General features: G+C 37.5%; 1 protein-coding gene across 2 annotated transcripts in view; it reads right to left on the reverse strand.

The window, feature by feature from the left end:
* The window catches only part of SLC9A7 (solute carrier family 9 member A7), a 146,366-nt gene that overhangs the window by 21,380 nt on the left and 103,991 nt on the right, over positions 1 to 20,995 (reverse strand). The window contains exons 12-14 of one of the 2 annotated variants that reach the window (XM_081277313.1): positions 20,648 to 20,801; positions 10,696 to 10,755; positions 3,369 to 3,432 (exon numbers count right to left, since the gene is read on the reverse strand). In XM_081277313.1, coding sequence (XP_081133439.1) covers positions 3,369 to 3,432; positions 10,696 to 10,755; positions 20,648 to 20,801 — 278 coding nt within the window. The remainder of the gene's footprint in view (positions 1 to 3,368; positions 3,433 to 10,695; positions 10,756 to 20,647; positions 20,802 to 20,995) is intronic. The other variant, XM_081277314.1, reaches the window with a different exon arrangement.

Genomic DNA, 20,995 nt, shown 5'->3' on the forward strand with positions numbered 1-20,995 from the left:
AAAGAGTATTATTTTTAAATTAATTTCTCTAGAACTAGTGAATACCAATGTCTTCATAGAGTCATATTTTATTCAATTCTTATATGTTAAAATTTTAAAGTTACAATAACAATAATAGTTTACTTTTCCAGGAATGGAGTATGTGGTAGGCAAGAACAATGGCCACCCAACAAATTCTATATCCTAATCTCTGGAGCCTGTAATGTTACATACATGGCAAAAGGGGCTTTGTATATGGATATAGGGTTATTCAGGTAGACTCAGTACAATATCATAGGCCCTTAAAAAAAAGCACTGTTTCTAGATTTTAAGACAGAAGGGGCCATACCCCAAGAAATGCTAGTAACTTCCAGGAACTAAGCATGGTCCCTAGGAAACTGAGAGAAAGGATACTGAATCTTAGTGCTACAACTCCAGGGAACTGACTTCTATCAACAATCTGAATGAGTCTGCAAGTGGCTTTTCCTCTAGTGCCCACATCTGCCCAAGCTTTGATTTTAGCTTTGAAGGAGAGAAACCATCTGAGCCCAACAGACTTCTGATCTACTGAACTATTAGGCAATACAATTGTGTTGCTTTAAGCTACAAACTCTGTGGTGACTTGTTATAGTAGTCCCACAAAACTAACAGAGAGCAGAAAAGCAAATAAATGATGCAACTTGATTTGGGCTTTTTTTTTTTTATGAGACCAATGAACCAAAATATCTCAGCCCTACTTAAAACTATTCCCAGAGTCGCACCAGGTTTCTGAAATTGCAAATTATACACAAATCCCCCTGGGGATACTGTGAAAGCACAGATGCTGCTTCAGTAGGGCTAGATGAGGCCTGAGAAACAACATTTCTAGCGAATTCTCTCCCTAACTTCCAAGTTGTTGGACCATGCCACTGGGCCACAGGGACATTAGAAGTAGTAGTGACAGGTCCGTGCTCCCTGGAGGGAAAAGCAGATAAGGCTTTCCACCTTCTGCCTCTCTTCATCTTCCTCTTCTATAACATTGTCACCAAAGCCTTCAGGACAGAGATTCATCTGTCTTTTTGCAGATGTATTGCCAGAGTCTGAAAGAAGGTCTGATATATAACAAGTGCTCAATAAATATTTGTCAAGTGAATGAATAAATTAGTATTAATTCTGAGTTTCTAGAGAATAACAACAAAAAATAGCAGAAAGGAAAATTGAGGGGCCAAAGGAAGCAATTGTTAGACAAATAGAAAAAAAACTAGTAGCTGGAGTTGTGGCTCAGTGGTAGAGCGCTTACCTAGCATGTGTGAAGCACTGGGTTCGATTTCCAGCACCACATAAAAAAATGAAATAAAGATATTGTGTCCATCTACAGCTAAAAATTAAAAAAAAAAAAAACTAGGGGAGTGGTCAGAGAGCAGTAATTTGAGGAAAGTCACTTCAGCAACTGTTTGAAGTTAAAGATTTAGGTGACTGGGTATCAGATTTCAGCCTGTAGGAAAACTAGAGGAGGAGCCAGAAACAAACTTGCTTACCAAGTCCTATGTCGATGCAAATATAAATAGCTAAGTTCTACAGTTCTCACAACATACTCACACACACATGCATACACACTCAGAAACTAGGGTTTCCTTTCCTCCACATTCCATAATATCCGGCTTGTGTGCTGGTCCTGCTGACATAATAAACCCATTCCCTTTGCTGCTCCAAAGGGGCCTCCATCAATGAGTGCTCTTCTGGAAACATAGGGAAGGAAGTGAATGATGTGTTTGTATGTCCGGCCAACAGAAATCTCAGCTGTGTCTGATCTGGCATGAAAAGTCCCCCCCCCCTTTAATGGGGTGAGAGGCCATCCTGGCCCAGGCAGCTTGCTTCCAGCTGGGCTTGTTTTTGTTTTGGTTGCAAAGTCACCAAGACCTCTGGACAAACAAAGCAACTACGTTTTGGTCTTGTTTTGTTCTAATGAGTCAAACTTGCCAGGGACACAATGCTGAAGTCTGCCTAAAATATTCTTATGCTTCCTTCACATAGAGCCAGAAGTTCCAGCCAATGGCTCCTTTCCTTCTCCCACATGAACTAATGGTCTGTAGCTCTGTAGGCATGACTCTGTTTATAACCTTGAGCTTCTAGAACCAATAAGGAAAATTGTCCTTATTCTAAGAAATGCTTTCCTATCAAATATCACTCTCCATTTATTTGTTGTTTTTAGGATGCTCATTTAGAGAAAACTGCCTTTTCTTTTCTAGTGAGGGACAAACATCTGGACTTTCCCTACCTCTGATTTCAGTTTCATGACAACACTGAGCACAGGACCTGGATCTATTTCAGGGGAAACTGCAAGCACCCAGGGTTTCACCCAAACATGACAAGCCCATTTATTTCGGTTTCCCTGTTTCTCATGATCACTGAGCACTCCCAGTCCTGTTAGTGCCTCACTGGAAAGAGAGGGTCAGGCCAAAAGGATTTGAAGAAATAAGGCCCTTTCTGCACAAGGGCATGAGTCATTTAGCAGAGTGTTTCCTGGGGAACCAAGCCTAAAGTTCGCCTGTTTTTCCCAGTCCGACAGCAATCTTGACAGTTTTCAAAAGGTCAGCAGGACTGACTTTGCAGGCCCTTCTTCCTGACTGTGTGAGATATTTGGAAGGAGGAGGTTGGGGGAAGCTGTGACATAGCTCCAGTGTGACAAATGGGGTGCCATCAGAAGTGTAGCAGAAGTCACTGCCAGTCCATTCACAGGGCCAAATGTGCAGTGCTCATAGCCAAAGGGTCTTCTAGGAGTTGAGAGGAACATTGAGTTAACCTGTTCAGGCCCATCCAGGGAGGCTCACCCTGCCTGTGAGGGTAGCTATTTTAGCTGTCAGTGCATGGACCAAATGCCAGAACCCTTAGCACTTAGGACCTGCTGTTTCTCAAATATTTCCATGGAAAAGCAACAGTAAATTTTTTACTAAGTCTCATTTCAAGCCCAGTGTTTCTAGCATGGAGGTCTTATGAGAGATGTACAGCAAGTTCTGCTACATAAAACCAACCAAATCATTTCATTAATTTCCTTTTACAGGTGCTTCAGTACAAAGATAGGAACAACAGGAAACAGTAGAACAGCTGAGGATGTTTTGACTGGTCTGCAACTGTCAAGATGAAATCTCTGAAAATCTTCATTATCTAGCTAACTCCTGGCCTGTTTCACCTACAAAAACAAACCACTTTTTAATTCTAACTTAAAACCACTTTTTAAGTGCTCACTCTTCAGCCTCCAATGGGGGAAAACAGTAGCCATGTCAAAAGGTCAATGTCAAGATGACAATGAGGGAGTCCAGGTACAATGTCTAGTATGTAGCAAATACTCACTGAATTTTAGCTACTTTAAATTATGTCTTCCCTGTAAAGAAGCATTTCATGTTACTTACCCCTTGTAAGACTTGAAAGCTGTCATTGTTGGGTGGTGGATCTTGATCTGGGTCAACACCAACTCTAAAAGTCACCAGGGAGGAAGACAAGGACAAAAACAGAAAATATTAGCTTGGCCGATGGCAGCTATGTTGGCTGAAAAGTAGCCACAAGGTTGACCATCTTCCCCAAACAGAAGGAGTTGTTAGCTACAAGAGGAGGAAGGCTGCCATGCAGAAGTCAAGCCACAGACCACATCATGTCCTAGAGGGTTGGAGGGCAATCAATCTTCTGTGCTTATATGGCATTAGCAAGCCCCCTGGAAAATGGCACATGCTGCTAACTGTCCATCTGCCTTCCTGCAACAGGCAGTCCCCATTACCCAAATGTGGGTCCCTTCCTCTTGACTGCCTCCACACTTCCGCTCTGACCAGCTTTGATGTCCTTAACATTCTGTTACAAATTTTTTTCCAGATATACTTGGAAGTGTTAAAGGAACTTAGAGTATCTATATAGCCACCATCATGAGATTCTACCAGTAACATTTTACTACAGTTTCTTTTCTTTCTTTTTTTGTTGTTGTTGTGGTGTTGAGGATTGAACCCAGGGCTTTGTGCATGCGAGGTAAGCACTCTACTGACTGAGCTATATCCCTAGCCCCCTATAGTTTATTTACTATTTTTTTGATGTGTTCAAATTAAGCAGCAGATATCAGTACATTTCCCCCTGACTACATCAGCATGCATATTGACTGAGTCTTTCCTTGACCAAATTTGAGTCAGGCTCTTCTGAATCCTTTTCCTGAATTCTCCCTGACTTTTGAGCTTTTGTGTCTGTCTTTGCATCACCTAATTTTAGCAAGAGTTTTCCTGAGTTGGTTTAGCCAGAATCCCCATCCTTGACATCTGATCCCCTGAAATATCTGATGGGGTTCTCCATCCTCTATCAAACCCTGGCTGATGACTGATCATCTTGGCCCAACTTCAGCAAGAATCCTATCAGGTCAGTTTAGCCAGAATCTCTCTTACCTTGATGTTTCCTCTTTGTAATGGTCTACCTTTTGAGCCCTAGCTTTTTCCTTCTACTGTCAAACCCCATCATAGTTCCTATACCAACTGTGATGGTCCTGAATAAAGTCTGCTTACCCTTTTAACAAGTATCAGAATAATGCTTTCTTTAACAGTATTATTACCTAGAATCTCGATTTGCTTTCCCAGTGATCCCAAACTTTACTGCACCAAAGATGATCTTTAGAACTCACACAACTAAAAGCAACAACTGAAGATAGAAAGAAAAGGTATAGTGACAAAATCCACTTAGAACAAATTCCAGAAAAGCATGGAGGAACTGTTGTCTTGGCTTAAGTCACATACCAACTATTGCTGTACGCACCTTCCTCATTCTTATCCTTAGAACTGTGATACTGATGACGTAGATAATATGGAACAAGGAGGAGAAAACAGAGATAACAAAAAAACCCTCTATCTCCCTTCACTCCTTCTAGTGTCCAAAGAATGTACCGTGTATAAAAGGTAAACCAAGAGTGAAGTTTTTAGTAGATTAGGTCAGCTTTGTGCTAGAAGGGAGGTGTGAGTGGGTTTGGCAGGATTGTCTCTGCTGTCTGCTACCAGGGCATTGACTCTAATGAGCAGACAGGGGATGCACAAAGCCCCATGTGCAAGCATTTACTTTTCTTCCTCTTTCTCTTCTCCCTCACTCCCATGGCACCCAGAATCTTTTCTAAGGTAAGAGACCATATAGAAATGGGAGTGTATGTAAGAAGTCAACACAAAAGTGCCTCGCCTCTCAAAGCCAATCTCTATCTTATTCTGGGCTTGTGTAGCACTCACCTGAGGTGCATACCCCTGAGAAGGGTGATAGAAAAGAAAAGGGAACAGTTACCTCATCTTGTGCTGAAGGCAAAGTTTAAAACCATAAGGTACATTCATACATTCAGTATTTACAAAAATCGTACTCTGCCAGGTACTGTTCTAAGCAATTAGTTAAAAGCCTATAGTGGGCTTCACACTAGATTTCTTTGCCATGGCCTGGGGTTTGATGAGATCTTTGTATTGAATTAGATGGACTTTGCTACATGATAGAGGCTACTTCCAGGCAGTGGTCCTTGCCACTGGACATTATCTGGGGAATGTATGAACAATAAATCTCATGGAGATCTTTTGACATGAAAGCCATCCAATCCAGGAGGCCAAGGGCTGCCCATGAAAGTAACACACCAGAGTTCTAGTGCACACCAAGTGTCCAATGTATAAAAGTGGCCAAAAGAGAGGTCACACATTGAATTCTTAGCTGTGATCTTTAATCCTCACCAGTTTTTAGTCTCTTAATGTATATTTCAGAAAGAAAAATCCTCTATATAATGGTTTTGTTAGCAATGGACAAGGTCAACAGCTAGGAATCCAATATTAGCCTTCATTTTGTAGATTCTATAGCAGTGCAAAGCCATTTAATGCAAGACTAATTTACTCAAGATGAGCTCCATTCAGAAGGGCCAAGCACTGGCCAAGCATCTCTCAGTCAGCCTACCAGAATTCCAGGTGACACACCTGCCCTTAGCCTAACCACAGATAGACTGCTGAAGGGTGTAAAGGGCAGTGTGACCGAGAATATGGTACTTCGGATGCGTTACTATCAACCTCTACCTCTTGCACTGTGAATTTTGAAAGAGGTATATTAGCTTTTATGTGTCTTCCATGTCACTACCAGTTAAACAAATTGACTTTATCAATACAGATAAAATAGGAGGCCTACGGACAGGGCAAAAAGATGTCAGTGTGTCTTGTATTATAACAAACAAAATAAAGTCAAATACAGAAAAAGCTACCAAGTAAAATTTGGCCTTCTCAATTTTTTCAACTCATCTCTTCTAGAATAAAATCTGTTTAACCAGAACTAAAATAAATCTGTTTAACAAGAATTGCTTATATAAAGTTTAGGCTTGGACCATTTTCATTCAAGTCCTAGAAGCAGCCATTTATCCTGGGCCCATTTAGTCAGGACAGAATTCTAAATCAAAGCACAAAACACTGCAAAACTTGATGAACTCATGAAGTTAAGGTCTCCTTGATCTCATTCAAAACCTGTGAACTTCACCATTTTGTTCTGGGGAAACCTAAGAATTGTTCTAGATCTACACTGCCCAACAGAACTTTCAGCAGTGATGGAAGTGTCCTATCCCTATGCTAATATGGTAACCACCAGCCACATGTGACCACTGAGCACTTGGAATAGAACTAGTATAACTGAGGAACTGCATTTTACATGTTAGTTCAATTAATTAAAATTTAAATAGTCATCTGTAACTAGTGACTACTAAGTTGGACTTGTGCAGATTCCAGAATGAACTAATTCTAGCCATGTCTCTCCACTATCACATTTTTTAACTAAAAAAGCAACAACTGTCTGCTAACTTTTTGCTTGCTCACTAACACCCAAATTCCTATTATCAAGGATAACACCAGGCTCCTGTGATGACACAACCCAAAGTAGTATAAATATTAAGTAAAATTTTTCTTGAACTGATTACTTATTAGAGAGATTCCTTACTTTGTCAGTATATAAAATTTAAAATACTATAATATTCTTCTCTATTGGGATCATCATCTTACAAAGTGAAAGGATAATAGCCAGATGTAGTGGTGCATGCCCATAATCCCAGTGACTCAGGAGGCTGAGGCAGGAGGATCACAAGTTCAAGACCAGCCTCAAAATCTTTGCAAGGCCATGTCTCAAAATAAAAAAAAATATATGGGCTGGGGATGTAGCTCAGTGGTATGCCCCGATTGAACCCAGCACCCATGAGTTCAATCGCCAGTATCAGTAACAGTAGTAATAGTAGCAGCAGCAGCAAAGTGAAAGGAATAACAGAATTAGAAAATCTCCATTTTTCCACCCCCAGTATAATCACTCTTTTAATCAAGGATCATTAGTGAATGATTTTACCACTGAGTAAATGTTGTAGGGAGTTTGGCCTTTTATATGATGTTAAAAGATCATCCTACAAATTACTTTTTAATTAACAAGAAAAAAAATGCTACCTTGATAGTAGAGAGACTGGGGTCACTACCTTAACCAAGTGATCAACTATGACATCACTTAAGAGGAAGCCTGACAACATGTGCCACTTGATAGGATGCAACAAGCAATGTATAGTATAACCTTTACAGTATTTTAACAAGAATGATTATTCATCTCTAGTCATGTGAAAACATCAGAAAAATCCAGATTGTGGGATTATTACCATGAATGCTTTAAAAAAATCAATATCATAAGAGACCAAAAATCGGGGGGTTTGTTCTAGATTAAAAGAAACTAAACAGACATGACAAAGTAAGCTGTGATTGGATCCTGGATGTGTGTGTCTGTGTGTGTGTAAAATTCAAGTTACTTTTTTTAGGTGTAAAAGAACTATTATGGTCATATAGTAGACTGGATTTCTAGGAGATACTCTTTAAAGTATTTAGGGATGGAAAGTCATGATGTCTGCAATGTATTTTGAGGTATTTTGGAACAGGTGAGAGTAAGGGGGGACACATAAATGACCTTTTGAAATGATAAAAATCTTAAGTGGTAAATCCAGGTTAGTATGTAGGTATTTGTTGTATTCTTTTCTTTTTTTTTAGATTTAAATTTTTTTCACAATTAAAAAAAAGAATACTTAATTATATCCTTGGTGAAAATGTTTCAAAAACATGTCAGTCTATTTTCCTTTCTAATTCAATCTACTAATATGATTCATGAGCTCATATTATTTCAGGATCTAAAAACCACAAATTATAAGGATTCATGAGCACAGGGTGCTAAATAATAGGTAAATATAGGAAACAGACAAATAGAGATTCCAGTAATTATGTAATTTAAACATTTTCCAGTAAATTCTGGAATGTTTTGTTGAGATTCCCTTTCTCTTAAATGTAAAGGAAAAGGGAAAAAAGGCTAGTTAACTGAGATAGTTAATTAAACTCCAACCAATATAACCATCTTCAGTTCTGGTTCAATATACCCCCTGGAAATCTGTAGTTCCAAGGACCATCTTACCCAATGTGCCTTTTCCTTATTTTTATCATTTTTCTGCCATGGAAGTTCCAACCTTCACTGCAGCCACTTGCTATCAACCACATATAACCTGAACTATAGCCTAAAACTCTTGATAGCACAGAACCTGAAAGGATCGATCTCCTGGGCCCTCCCACAGACAGAGTAACCAGGGAAGGTACTTGGGGTCTCCTGGAGGTCCCTACTTCTGGTATAAGTGCTTAATATGAAAATTCCAAGAAAGAAAACAAAGACCTGCTTCCCAGATTGCTACTGCTTTTAAATGCCTCAAAGAAAACAGAACATGGGCTATGAGATACAAATATCATCCTTCTGCAATTTCTTTCTCCATTCAATGCTGTTTACTTTAGGGTGATTTCATAATTACCCTTCTGGCAGGCTTGAGGGCCCCTTGGACCAATCCCCAAGGATGACACAGGACCCTGAGACTCCCTACATAAGGCCCCACCCTTGGGGCAAAGCCCAGAACCAAACTGGCCTCTGGGAACAGGAGGTAAAGCAATGGGCCAGGGTGTTTGGTGTGGTGCTAGGCAGCAAGAAAGACCAGATAGATGATTTTAATCTCAGTTTTAAAACCTCAGAAGACTTGTCAGGGTCCCCTAACTTTCTGAAATTCCTAGTTTCAGGTGACTTCATAATATATATTTTCTCTCCTGACCTGATGCAAGGCTTTTTTGACCTAGGACATTATATAAACATGGAACCTTTTGTTCTGCTTTGTTATATAATATTTTAGCATTCCCCTGATACATGTAGGCTGAGCTCACTGGAGCACACATAACAGTCTTTTCTTCCAGAATGAACTGAATTATACTTACTTGCATTAAGAATTAGACAAATGTGGAAATCCTACACCAAAGAGAAAATAAAGCAATCAAACTGATGTGCTCATTCTGGAATAAATAAATACCAAAAATTAATAACTTCCTTCTGGTATAATAATTTGTTCATTCTGGTTAACAGAAAAAATGTCTTGAAATCTCAGAAGCTTTAGAAGTATTCTACTTTAATTTTTTAATTTAAATTTTGGAGGTGGTGCCAATACCCTATGCATGTGCTCCCCCACTGAGTTGTACCACACCTTCATATAAAACCTTGAACATCAGGTCATAATCTGAATTCCCTCGTGTCCCAGGTGTAATAACTTATACTTCCTTCTTAAAGATGGGATGTTTCAGCCAGGTGTGGTTGTGCGCACCAGTAATCCCAGTGACTCAGGAGGCTGAGGCAGGAGGATCCCAAGTTCAAGACCAGATTCAGCAATGTAGTGAGACCGTGTCTCAAAATAAATATAGGATGTGCCAAAGGAAAGAGTTTCATCTGTAACTTATATGGTACCTAAAGTGAGGTATCCAAAAATGAACTTGTGTGTGTGTGTGTGTGTGTGTGTGTGTGTGTCTTTAATAGTAGAACCCAGTGAGCTTAACGATTACAGTTAACTTCATGCATGTCATTACAGTGTATATCTCAGACGTGATATCCCAAGAATCATGGTACTGTTGCTTTTACCACTGCCTCCAGGAAGTAAAATATTTTTACAATGCCAAGAACAGAGTTCAAGCATATTTTGCATTTTATCTATCTACCAGTACTGAGAATCAGATCAGGAAGAAAGCATACCAGTTAGAGCTAAAGAAAGGAAAGAAGAAACATTAAAGTTTGTATTCTGTTTGTTCCTACATCACCACCCTTAAGCATAATTATATCATAAACTTGAATGGATACTGAGAAACAAATTGCATTTAGAGGGATATTTATCATTTTGTTTAAAAAATATTCTTCATACCTTCTGAATCACCATGAGAAGGTATAAGCACACAAATACATACTCTAAAAAACACAAGAACTTGTGTATTTAGTTAGGATGAAAGAAGTCACGCTTTACTCACGATTGAAATAGGAAATTCTAGTACCTTACATGAGTCACAAACCTTATTTAGTAGATCATAAGCAGGATGTTACAGAAAAAGTGTGTCACTGAAAATGAGCTGTTCTTAACACTAAATTCAGTTGTACCAAAAGGAGACACCTGCCAACTCAGGCTTTCATGTCGACAATACACTGTCCAAAATGTGGGGAAAGGGGAAAGAATCCCAGCAACACTGAGACACATCAATCAATCCAGAGAAAGGGTGGAAAGAATGATTAGAGTTAATTTAACCTCCAGCCCCTTGGCTAAAAGAAACAATCAGCATAAAGAGAAATATCTGAGGTTAGAAAGGAAAAAAGCCAGGCCCAGTTAATTGTTTTCTGAGGATGCCCTTGTGTCACCTGAAGTATTGCCATCGGTGTTCATTCTGGTCCTCTTCGGAGGGCTCCTCCACACCAACTCTGGGCAGCAAAGAAGGGAATGTGAGTGTGATAGGGATAACAGGGGTGCCATGAGTCCTGGACATATGACCTGGACCATGTGCATGAAAGAATAGGCCATCTCACTTTCTATACAAATCCATACCCTTCTTGTTTTTGTTGCTAGGGATTGAACTCAGGGCTTCTTACATGCTAAGCATGCACTCTGCTACTAAGCTACATATCCCTCTTAAACTGTCCCCATTCTCTAAAACCCAGAGAGAGGCAGAGGAGCTGCTAAATTTAAATGTAAATCAACAATGTTAGAAGCCAGGTCAAATAAGAACCAACTAAGAATGAAGTTAAGTCTCTTGAAATATAATGTAATAATGCCAGAGCAATTAAATACATCTTATACAAAATGAATTTATACAGTTTTCCAGGCATTCATCTATTTCATAAAGAAAGATATGCCAATACCAAAAATAGAAAACAATTAATCATTACTAAACACATATTTGAAAGCATTTAAACATATTTTTACACATATTTGACAGAGCAAAAACCATTTTATTATTGGATAAGAATAACAGTACTTAAAAAAACACAGATGACCCTTTATTCTAGATAAGCAAACCACAATACCCACAGTTTCAACCTGAAGGTCAGGAACTCCACTTCTACAATTCCCTTTTCCTTGTGGCCTTTGACTTGACATGGTCCACTTTCACAGTGACTTCCTTAATGATTTCTGGGCTATTCAAAGTGCATTAAATTTGACTATCATATAAATTAGAGAGGGTTTGGCAAACTCAACACTGTTTACATTTGGGACTAGATAATTCTCTGTTGTGGGGGACCATCCTCCTGTGCACTGGAGTATCCTTAGCTTCTACCCACAATAGCAGCCCCCTGCAACCCACCCCACATTGTGGCAGCCATAAATGTTTCCAGATGTTCACAAATGTCTCCTGGGTGGCAAAATTGCCCTGAGTTAAAAACCACTGCACTAAATCATGTATTCTCAATGGGGGTGATGTTGTTCCTGTGGATATGAAAATTGGTTCTTGTGGAACAAAAAAAAAATCTTAGATAGTATAATGGTTTGTGGCCATCCAAGGGCTATAATACAGAAACAGATATATAGCAGATCTGTGGCATTAACATTTTATTGGAGGAAATAATTGGGAAGAAAAAATTTTAAGGCTCTTTAGGGAGAGAAACAATGAAAAAATGGTTGAGAAACACTGTGTCCTGCAATGCCCACAAATTCATGCTACTTATGTTTCCTGAAATATGCTAGTAACAACATAATACTTCTTAAGGTATATCTTTCTATTATTACATGTTCAAAATGTGACTTGAACCACTCTATACTACTATAGCATTAAGAACGACCAACAATAAAAAAAAAAATATGTCAAGTAAAATAAGCTAGACTCAAAAAAAAAAAGAAATATAACAAATACCAGAAAAACAAGCCAGGATTTATTTAATGTAAGATTCATTGCTGTGTGAATAATTGTAATAACAGTAACATCGGAAAACATAACAGCTAAAATATGCTAAGTACTTACCATGTGTCAAATGGCACATTTAATGAGATAATTTTTCTTTGTCTTTTTTTTCAGTTCTGGGGATTGAACCCAGGGCACTGCACACATTAGGCAAGCACTCTACCACTGTCATATCCCCATCCTCTAATGAAAGAATTCTTCATCACATCTACATAATTACTTTTATCATCATGCTATGATTGTCCCTATTTAAAATTTGTTGAGGAAACAAGGGTTAGAGATGAAATAAATTGCCCAAGGTCACAAAGATAAAAATGGTGGAGGCAAGACTCCAACATAGGCAGTTGGACCCCAGAACCTCAGCTCTTCCCCTTATAGAACACTGTCTTTGAGTACAAGGTAGCATCTGTAAATTCTAAAAATATCCATTAACAAATGCTATTACATAAAAAGCTCAGAGCTCCTTCCTACCTTTATTCCTCACATTATCTTGCAAAGTTCTTTACCAAAAGTTCTTAGTCTAACAGGATTATGCCAGTATTCTTACTTGTTCTTGGATGATTACATTACTGCCCTTAGGATACAAAGGTCCACTTTAGCCCATCATCTCTCTATCACCTCCCCACCCCATCATCTCTATCACCCCATCCCACCCCAACATCTCTATCACTTCACTTGTGTCACTTGAGGTTAGGAAATCTAAGAGGACAGCCACTATGCCATCACAATGTAATAAGGCTCATCTGCTAAAATAATCCCACAATTTTTTGTCTAAATTGCCAAAATTGTGAATAACAACACCTACTCAAGACACTAAGAAAAATATTATGTAGTTTATGGATTAACAGAAAAAAATTGGAGCATTCTGCCATTATGTTTTAAAATATTAATCATAAAACATCAGTTTTTAAAACATATAAGTTGGACTTATAGAAAGCAGTGACCTGGCTTTGGATTTGTAGTTGTATTCATTTATACAGAGACTTGAATTTAGCCATGGGTAAGAATCAAGGCCATATCCTAATTATTTCTGATGGAATTCCAAGACCTCCTCTGAGCTTCCAACTTCTGAACAGTTACTTAACAGTTAATCAGGGCCTCTTTCAGCAGGCTGGAGAAATAAGGAACAAGTAGGTACTAATCCTACTGAGTTCACAGGGGTCAAAACACCACACTGAACATTAGGGGGTTTCTGAATCAATTTAAAATAAGAACCTGGGTTACAAAAATGATTCATGGCCATCAAGTAACATCAGAAGCCAAAGAAACCAATGAGTCTCATTACCCTATTTTGAAGGGAATTTCTTTTGATGTAATCTCTGTAAATGCCAGTTTCTACATTTACACAAACACTATTTATACACATCTAGAAAATGCAATTAATCAATCGATACTGTATTTTTCAATGGTGGCACACTTTGCTGCATTATGCTATATGGGTAGAGTTGGACAAAAGGAAGGAAATAATAAAGACAGGAACAAATATCAATTAAATGAAAATTAGAAAAAGAATACAGAAAAATCAATGAAATAAATAGTTGGTTCTTTGAAAAGATCAATAAATCAATAAACCTCTAGCAAGACTGACAAAAAAGAGAGAAAGTATACATTAAAGGAATGAAATATCATAAAGTATCAGGAATAAATCAGAGGATATCAGTGTAAACCCCAAAGATATCAAAAGGATAATAAGGGAATGATATTATGAATAAGACAAACATGACAAATCAGATAAAATGGACTAATTTCACAATCCAGTAAAATGCAGTGTGAAATATATAATCTGAATAGCCCTATAACTACACAATCTAAAAATTCCTGGGAAAGAAGCCTCCATGTCTAAATGATTTCACTAGAGATTTGATTTCTACCCAACATTCAAAAAAATAAAAATAATACCAATTCTATAAGAGTATGGAACATGCCCCAACTTACTTTGTGAAATCATATTACCCTAACACCAAAACCAGATAAAGGAAGTACAAAAAAGGGAACTACAGATCAATGTCCCTCATGAATATAGAAATAAAAATTCTTAACAAAATATTTGCTTACAGAATGTAGTACAATGTAAAGCAATGTACCACAAACAAGTGAGATTTATCTCAGAGAAGCAATACTGGTTCAATATTTGAGAATTATCAATGTAATTCACCATAGTAACAGATTAAATAAGAAAAATAATAGGATCATCTCAACTGATGCAGGAAAAGTAACAAAATTCAACACCTATTAATTGCAAAGACTCTCAGAAACCAAAAAGGAGATAGGAATTTCCTCATGAAAATCTACAAAAAACAAACATCTTATAATTAATGCAATACACTTAGTGGGGAAAGACTGAATGCTCCCTCTTAAGATCAGGAACAAGATAATAAATATAGTTAATAAATATGGTATAGAAAGTCAACTAGAGCAATAAGGCAAGAAAAGAAAAGACACACTGGTTGGAAAAGATGAAATAAAGTTGTCTTTATTTGCAAGTGACAAGATGGTCTACATAGAATATCTCAAAGACTCTATGAAAAAAAAAAAAAAGAAAGAAAAGTCTTCCTAGAACTAATAAGTAAGTTCAGCAAGGTGACAGGATACAAAAACCTAACAAAACATGTAAAGGCCTTGTACAGTGGAAAACACAAAATACTAATGACAGAAATCCAAGGAGGTCAAAGTAAATTTAGAAACATACTATGTTCATGGATTGAAAGACACAACGTAATGAAGATATCAATCTCCCCAAACTGGCATATATAGGTTTAATGTAATTCCTAAGAAAAGTCCCAGAAAGATTTTTTTGATACAGACAAGCTCATTCTAAAAATTCATGTGCAAAAGAACTAGAATAACTATAACAATTCTAAAAAAAAAGAATAATAAGTGGGCAGAATTTCTCTACCTAATGTCAAGGCTTACAGTATTAACTATAGTTCTCAAAACAGCAAGGTATTATAGGAAGAACAGACCCACAAATCAATGGAGCAGAACATAAATGGCTCCAATGCACATAGACAATTGATTTCTGACAAAGAAGTAAAATAAAAGAGTAAATATAGTCTTTCTAATAAATCATACTGGAACAACTGGGTAGTCATGGGTAAAGAAAATAATATTTCAACCTAACCTCACTTCTTTTACAAAAAAGTAACTTTGAGTCATTTTATTAAACCACACAATTAAAAAAAAAAACTTTAAGGAAATAACACAGAAGAAAACCTTCAGGACTTAGGGCTTGGTCAAGAGTCCTCAGTGAGATATGACACCAAATGCATGATTTGTAAAAGAAAAAAAAAAGATTATACATCATCAAAATTAAAACTTCTGCTCTAAAACTCTATTAAAGGGATAACAAGACAAACTACAGTCTGGGAGAAAATATTTAGAAATCATATACCTGACAAAAGTCTAGCATCTAGAATGAAGAATTATCAAAAATCAATAAAAAATAAATAATCCAATTAAAAATGGACAAAAAACTTGAACATTGAACAGATATTTTACCAAAGAAGGTATGTTTATGGAAAATAAACACATGAAGAGATGTTCAACATCATTAGCCATGAGAGGAGAAATGCAAATTAAGATCACAATGACCTATCCCCACAAACTTATTAGAATAGATGTAATGAAAAATAGTGGCAATACCAAGTGTTGGCAAGGATGCTAAGAAACTGGATCTCTTGTATACTGCTGGTGGGGATATAAAATGGTACAGCCACCCTGGAAAACTGTTTGGCAATTTCTTAGAAATTTTTTGTTGTTGTTGTTGGTACTAGGGATTGAACTTAGGGGCACTGAACCACTGACCCACATCCCCAGCCCTATTTGTATTTTATTTAGAGACAGGGTCTCACTGAGTTGCTTAGCACCTTTCCATTGCTGAGGCTGGCTTTGAACTTGCAATCCTCCTGTCTCAGCCTCCCAAGCTGCTGGGTTATAGGTGTGCACCACCACGCCTGGCTCTTAGAAATTTAAACACACATTTACTTTCTGACCTAGCAGTCATACTCCTGTACATGTATCTTGGAGATAGGAAAACCATGCCAATGCAAAAACCTATACACAAATATTCACAGTAGTTTTATTTATGATAGCCATAAAACCAGAAAGTACACAAATTTCCTTTAAGGGGTGAATGGTTAAACAAAGTATGGTATATCCATACCATGGACTTTTACTCAGCAATAAAAAGGAATAAACCATTCATATATGAGACAACCTCTGCAGGGCATTAGGCTGAGTAGGAAAAAAAAAGTCAATCTCAAAAGATTATATACTGTACGGTTCCATTTATATAATGTTCTCAAATGACAAAAGAACAAATTAGAGGTTGCCAGGTGTTATGGATGGTGGTGGATATGAAATACAGGGTGAAACTAGGGACATCTTCATGCTGATGGAAAAGTTCTGTATCTTGAGTGCAGATGATGCTTATGTGAGCCTAGATGTGATAAACATTGAACAGATATTTTACCAAAGAAGGTATACAAAGATAGTCTTTAGAAAATCAAATATGAGTTTTAAAAAGTAGGCATACAACCACACACACATTGAACCCATACCAGCTCCTACTGAGATATTGTACCATAGGTATACAAGATGTAATGAACAGAAAAATAATGGGTGAAACACACATGGCATCTCTTGGCTCTATTTTTGCAATGTCCTGTGAATCTGTAAATATTTCAAAATATAATAAGGTTTTTAAAAATGATGCTGCATAAAAAATTTTATGCCCTCAAATCTTCTGGCTCACATATGAGAAAATTTTGATTGAGGTTTTCCTAAATTTGACAATTTCAAAATTTTACGTGACATTACCAATAAAAAGTAATAAAGCTGAAAGAATGCTTTCTAAAATACAAATTACAAATAATAGCAAATATTGACCACCTATGCTTGAGAGAAAAGACTGATTTATATTTCTATTCTCTCTGTATATATTATAAAATTATTATATGAAAAGGGGATCAAAAAGTAGGCAGATTTTAAAAAGTAGGAAAAAAGTATTACACATTATCTGTATTAGTATTATCTGAAATGCTTAGGACCAGAAGTGTTTAGAGTTTTTGGATTTTCAAATTTTGCATAGACTTTACTAGTTGAGTATCCTTAACCTCAAATTATGAAATGTAAAATGCTCTAAAATCTGAATGTTTTTGAGAGTCACAGTGCTCAAAATGTTTTGGATTTTGGAGTATTTATAATTTTGGGTTTTTCAGATTAGGGATGCTCAACTTGTACAGCTGTCAGACAGCTAATAAATAAAACGTTCTATTATTTTTCTGGATACTGATATTTATATTTATTATTAACTTTTGAAAACTTTGAAACATACTATAATTTATTTCTCATTCTATTCAGCAAAATTCACCTTTATATATTTTCAGCAAAATATTTACTTATACCTGATTTTGTATGAGCAATGTAAAGGAGCTCCCTAAATTGTATAAAAGCTCTAGGCCCCACAAAATCGGAATCTGTTGCTTTACCCAGGTATTCTAGAAGACTAAATAAAGCTCTAGGCCCCACAAAATCGGAATCTGTTGCTTTACCCAGGTATTCTAGAAGACTAAATAAGAGCACAGACTTCAGAGTTGCATAAGACCTTGACCTGTCATCATGTAACTATGAGACCAAAGCCAGGCTACCTAACCTCTTTATGTATTGGTTTCCTCATTCAAAGAATATTCACAACACCAGAATAAAAGTGTATATTTATAAATACATAATTGCATTATTAAAGACGTTAACATAATACAGTCATTCCTCAGTATCCACAGGGGATTGGTTCCTGGACACTCTTGGATAACAAAATCTTCAGATGCTTAAGTCCCTCATAGGAAAGAACATCTTATTTGCATAAAACCTATGCACACCTTTCCAGATAGGTTAAATCATCTCTAGATTATTTATGATACCAAATATAATTCAAATGCTATGTAAATTGTTGTTATACTATATATTTAGGAAATAATGACAAGAAAAGAATCTGCACCTGTTCAGCACAGAAACAATATTTCCCAAAATTTCTCAATCCATAGTTCATTGAAACCTACAAAAATGAGGGCCAACTATATACAGAAAGCACTTAGAAAATAGCACCTAGTACACAGTAAGATGTCAGAAAATGACTCCTAAAGCAAATACTGTTTGTTGCTCGCTCAGTAGCAATTCTTGCTACCTCCTTCCTATCCATTTCTTTTTTTTTTTAAAGAGAGAGTGAGAGAGGAGAGAGAGAGAGAAAGAGAGAATTTTTAATATTTATTTTTTAGTTCTCGGCGGACACAACATCTTTGTTTGTATGTGGTGCTGAGGATCGAACCCGGGCCGCACGCAAGCCAGGCGAGCGCGCTACCACTTGAGCCACATCCCCAGCCCCTTCCTATCCATTTCTAGCCTAGTTCAACATCCTTCCCTTACCTGCAGTTTATGTAGCTGAAGGAAAGCTGCTCATGTTCTCAGCTCTGGCTAGGATTGTTTTAATGACCCACTTTTTGAAAAGGGTCATGAAAAATACAAACAAATCTACTCTCTACTCTGTAGAAAATTATTTGGTCCTGCATATGTTTGGATAAGGGTGGAAATAGAAAAAGACTTAGAAAATCAAATATGATTTAATCAGGCTCTGAGCATCCAGGGCACTTACTGGGTGATCAGACAAACAGGAACAAGAAATAATCTCAGAGATGACCTAAGGTAAAGGTTCTAAACTGTGTGCAGAACCAATCCCCCTTTCTTACCCTCATCCTGCTACACAAAACAAAGATGGTACTATCTTTTTTATAATATTTATTTTTTAGTTATAGGTAGACACAATATCTTTATTTCATTTTTATGTGGTGCTGAGGATCAAACCCAGTGCCTCATGCATGGTAGGTGAGCGCTCTACCTCTGAGCCACAGCCCCAACCCAAAGATGGTACTATCTTATGTCTCAAGTTTAAAACCACAAGACTGTAAATTTTCTTCCTCAGGTTTATGTTCCCCAGAATGGATTATTTTATTTCATCCAACCCTTGAGATTCATGTCAGGAAGCTGAAATTCTAACCATTCCAAATTTCATGACATCAAAGTAGTTGTTAGCACAGCAACCCTTTTAACAGGATGTACAACACAGTGTTTAAGCATGTGGACTCTGGTAAGACTGCCTGAGTTCAAATCCTATTTCATCCACTTAAAGCTCTGTGACCTTGGGCAAGTTGTTGCTCTGCGTCTCAGTTTCCCCAATAATATAGAAATAATAGTATATCTCCCTTACAGGAATGTTATGAGAATTATCTTAGTACATGCATGATATCTAAAACAATACCTGCAACACAAATGTAATGATGATTATAACTATCAATGATAAGCTCCCACCTTTATCTGCAAGTAGAGACACCCTAACCCAGAAATGGTAGCTGGTAGTGCTCAAGCCCAGGAATCCCTACCTGCCATCAATACAAAAGCCTCAGGTAGAAGAGGCTATTCTTTCAAGTTCTACTTTTTTTCCCTCACTCTAAGGATGGCTGGAAGATCTTTGTTCATTTTTTCTCCTCCAAGCTATTTTACATCTCGAGAAGGTAATGCAAATTAAAAGCCAGCAGAGAAAGGAAAAACATTGCCACCTGGTGGCTTTTCACAGAATGATTCCTCACATCTTAGTACACAATTATCTCTTGGTTCCCATCACCATCATGGCATTCCCTGTAGATCTGAAACTGCAACACTTGGAGCAGAAGGGCCCTAGAGGTAATGTGGCAGAGTGCCTTCATTTAACATTGAGAAAAACTGAGTTTCAAAGGCAAGAGGGGCTTGTCTTAAACCAGAGTCCAAGTTAAGCTGTGGGTCTCTGGAAATGTTCCATTGCTGGTGTTGGAGCTTGCAAACACAGTTTGGAGTTCAAATGCTCTTAGAAAACCAAACTTGGGTCAGTGTTCCTCTTTACTGACACACAGCTGCAACAAATGAGAGTTACACAGGAAATGTCAACCTTTTGTGCACTCAAGCAAGAAGAGACACAGCATACAATCTCATGCTAAAACAAAACTCTAATTCTATTTCTGGCTGATGAGCTTATCCTTCAGGTTTCATTGCAAAGGGACATGAAATACTGAAGACTGTCAGAGGCTACAGGTCTATTCTCTTTCCTGCAGTTTTAATACTCTAAATTTGTGCCCTGATATCACTGCTCTAGCAAAATCCGGGTGATTCTAATTCTCTGTGTTTGTACTGACAAAAGTTTTAATGACGACATTTTTTGTTTCTGTTGGAAAGCCCCATTACTCCAAACTTAATTTAATCCCCCTCCAAAACAAAAGACTAAAAACTTCATGAACTAAGCTGTGGCATACAACCTGCAAGGCACACTGAACATTCTCAAGAACAGTAGAAACTGACATATTGAGATATAAAACTGGCCTTGGTTCCAAACTGACCTTATATTAAGCCATGACAACATGGGGGTTGTGCCTCCGCCAATGATCCAGACGGTGAAGAAGACAATAAGGAGGGTGGTCGTGAACATCATCTGGCGAGCATAGGATGCTGTGTCACGGATGGCCAATGCAAAGGCCATGGCTCCCCTGAGACCTGAAGGGACCAAAGAGGAAGATCTCTTAGTGATAAAGACAACTGGCAATGTCTTCTCAAAATCCAGTACTGCCACTTGTGGGTAATGAACTCCAGCCATTTGTGCTTTGGGGGCTAAGTTGTTTTACTTAGAAAGAAAAACCTGAAATGTATATGGCTGTCTCCTCTTTGAAGTTACGTTTTGCAAAATTGCC

The sequence above is a fragment of the Spermophilus citellus genome (genome assembly GCF_964194105.1).
Source record: "Spermophilus citellus genome assembly, chromosome: X".
Lineage (NCBI taxonomy): Eukaryota > Metazoa > Chordata > Mammalia > Rodentia > Sciuridae > Spermophilus > Spermophilus citellus.